This window comes from Aplysia californica, unplaced genomic scaffold (genome assembly GCF_000002075.1).
Source record: "Aplysia californica isolate F4 #8 unplaced genomic scaffold, AplCal3.0 scaffold00037, whole genome shotgun sequence".
NCBI classification, from domain to species: Eukaryota; Metazoa; Mollusca; class Gastropoda; order Aplysiida; family Aplysiidae; genus Aplysia; species Aplysia californica.
In genome coordinates, this window is record NW_004797307.1 from 2,025,953 (window position 1) to 2,028,364 (window position 2,412).

General features: G+C 42.5%; 1 protein-coding gene across 1 annotated transcript in view; it reads right to left on the reverse strand.

The window, feature by feature from the left end:
- Positions 1-2,174: 2,174 nt before the first annotated feature.
- The window catches only part of LOC106014222, a 30,959-nt gene continuing 30,721 nt past the window's right edge, over positions 2,175-2,412 (reverse strand). The window contains exon 6 of the mRNA XM_013091463.2: positions 2,175-2,372. Within this exon, the coding sequence (XP_012946917.1) occupies positions 2,175-2,372 (198 nt within the window). The remainder of the gene's footprint in view (positions 2,373-2,412) is intronic.

Here is a 2,412-nt window from a genome sequence, read left to right on the forward strand (position 1 = left end):
TGGGGGGGGGGGGGGTCGAGAATCTCGGTCTTTCTGCTGGGATGGTGTATCCCTCTCAGCCCGGGTTGGCCTTGACAGGCAGGGTCAGAAACCAGCCTCCTAAATTACCTAAACTGTGTCGATGCGTGAATAAAACTCGTACAGCTACATTGTGTTTTACAAATGGAGGTGACAATTAGTTTTGGGTAGTAGTAAAATGTTTGTTTTCTCATGTCAGTGTTATTAAAGTTTCACAACGAAATGGCACCTTGTTCATTGTAAGGTCGCTTTTCTTTGTTGTTACGAATTTTTTCTCCTCATATCAACTGTTTTTTTCCCGTGTGATGTACAAATCCTGACATTCGTGGTACTGAAAGACTTGATTCCGCGTTTCGCAAACTTGACCATATCCCTGAAAACCGATATGCAATATTATAAATATGACTCTACAGACAAAGACAGTCCGGGGACGTTACCACCCCCTCCCCTCTCTTCCCCCATGTCCCTTTCCTCGAAACTCCTTAATTGTATTTTCTAACAACAAATGGGTCTAGATTTTTAAAAATTGTTCTTCATAGATTTGTAGGAAATACTATAAATTTCCGTCACGCAGAAAATGGGATTGTTCACAACACTTTCCACTCCTCACACATATTTTGCATTCTCATATGGTCTACGTCACTGCTCGCCAATGACACATATTATTAGTGACAAAACGCGCCATAGAAATTAATTTTAGAGAGAACACTTTTTTTTGCTCTAAAAGTTATCAAAACTTGTGTTCAATAAGCATAATGCCTCGTTTAGAAAAAAATGACGAACTTGCTTTTAAAAGTGATATTGTCCCAGCTGTAAACCTCTTAACATCTGTAGAAATCATCCACTTGAAGGTTTTTATTTGTATCTATTAAGGAATTGTCTAGAATACAGCTAACTGGTGTTTACAAAATATTGATCTGTTGAGACAAATTGATACAAGTCATTATGCAAAAGCTGAAGAGTTTATTTTCTATAGTTCAGGAAGTATTTGACAATAAGTTGCGCAGCGATTTTTGACTCACTATATAATTGTGCCGTGTTTGTGCGACTGGCTTCACTTCTTTTCTTTGTACACAATCCACGCACACGTACGACCATACAGCTGGTCCACTGTTATGTCGTTATAGTGCGGTGTTGGGCTGAGGGGGGCTGGTGGGGGGGGGGGGTGAAGGAAAGATTAAACAAAAAGACTGTTTTAGATTAACACCCTGATCTTTATTACTATTTTTTTTAAAAGGTCCCTTGTATACCAACGCTCCCTGAGGGTAGAGCTGGGCGAAGAATCGACCCCGGAACAGATTCCCGCGATTAGTGCTACCAAAGAGAGTACATAACAAGAATGGTCAACTCAGCTAAAAAAAAGTGTCTGCCGGAAGTCCGCTTTTTGCTTTAGATGGCGCTGCAGTCTGTTTTGAAGTTCTCTTTCGTTTCTCCAGAAGAAGAATAGGAATAACACCTCATTGCGTGCGCAGATCGACTGTTGTTCATCAGCAGTTCGGGTTCGTTCAGTGCGGAGTTTTAGGGTTTAAAAAAAAAATTGTAATGACCTCTCGCCTTTCAGTCTAACATCAAATTAAACGAAGAAAGCAGTCGCCCCCTCCTCCAGAAAATATTTTTTGTCAGTGTAACCATTTTAAAAAAGCCTTCTTCCGAAATTTGAATTCTTGTTAGTTTCATTTTGATATTTTTAACACAAGTAGGGTAACTATGTTCGCAAAGGGTGCACATTTGCGAAGAGGGCGCCACCGAATTTTGAGCACTCTTTTTTTAATTGGCTCAAAGAGAGGAGTGGCCCCTCTTGTTATGTACACTCTTTGGTGTTACCCAAAGAAAAGTTCCGATCACGTTTTAGGCAGACCAAAGGTTACAAGTTACTTTTGTTAATTAAAATCTTTGTTTTGATGTTGGAATTTCTTTGTAAAAAGAAAAAGTTGATGCTTTGCAGTATTCTAAATTCAAAGTTATCTAAAATCCTGAAGATGTACGGGGCTAGCCAGGTAACTAACTGGAGAAATCACATCATTGGAACGTAAATGGGTTCGGAGTCGATTTCTACGATTTCTAGCTTTCAATAATCGGTAGCCTTACTGCCCATCACTACCTGACGGTCAGTTTAGGGGGGCGGTGGGGTGAGGGGGGGGGAGCAACCTGGCTCATCATGAGATGTAAACCCCGCTGAAGAGACAGGAGTCTCCGACCAGAGTGATCGGGATCTGCGAGGTCTGGGTGATCTTGACCCTCGCCACGTCACCCTTGAACATGTGGGTAGCGGCGGTGACAGAGCCCTGGTTCAAGTCCCCGGTGGTGAAGGTGCCGGCGTAGGCGATGATCGAGCGCCCTACCTGAATGCCAGCCTGTGGTGGGGGAAGGAGGGGAAGGAGGGGGGAGGGAACA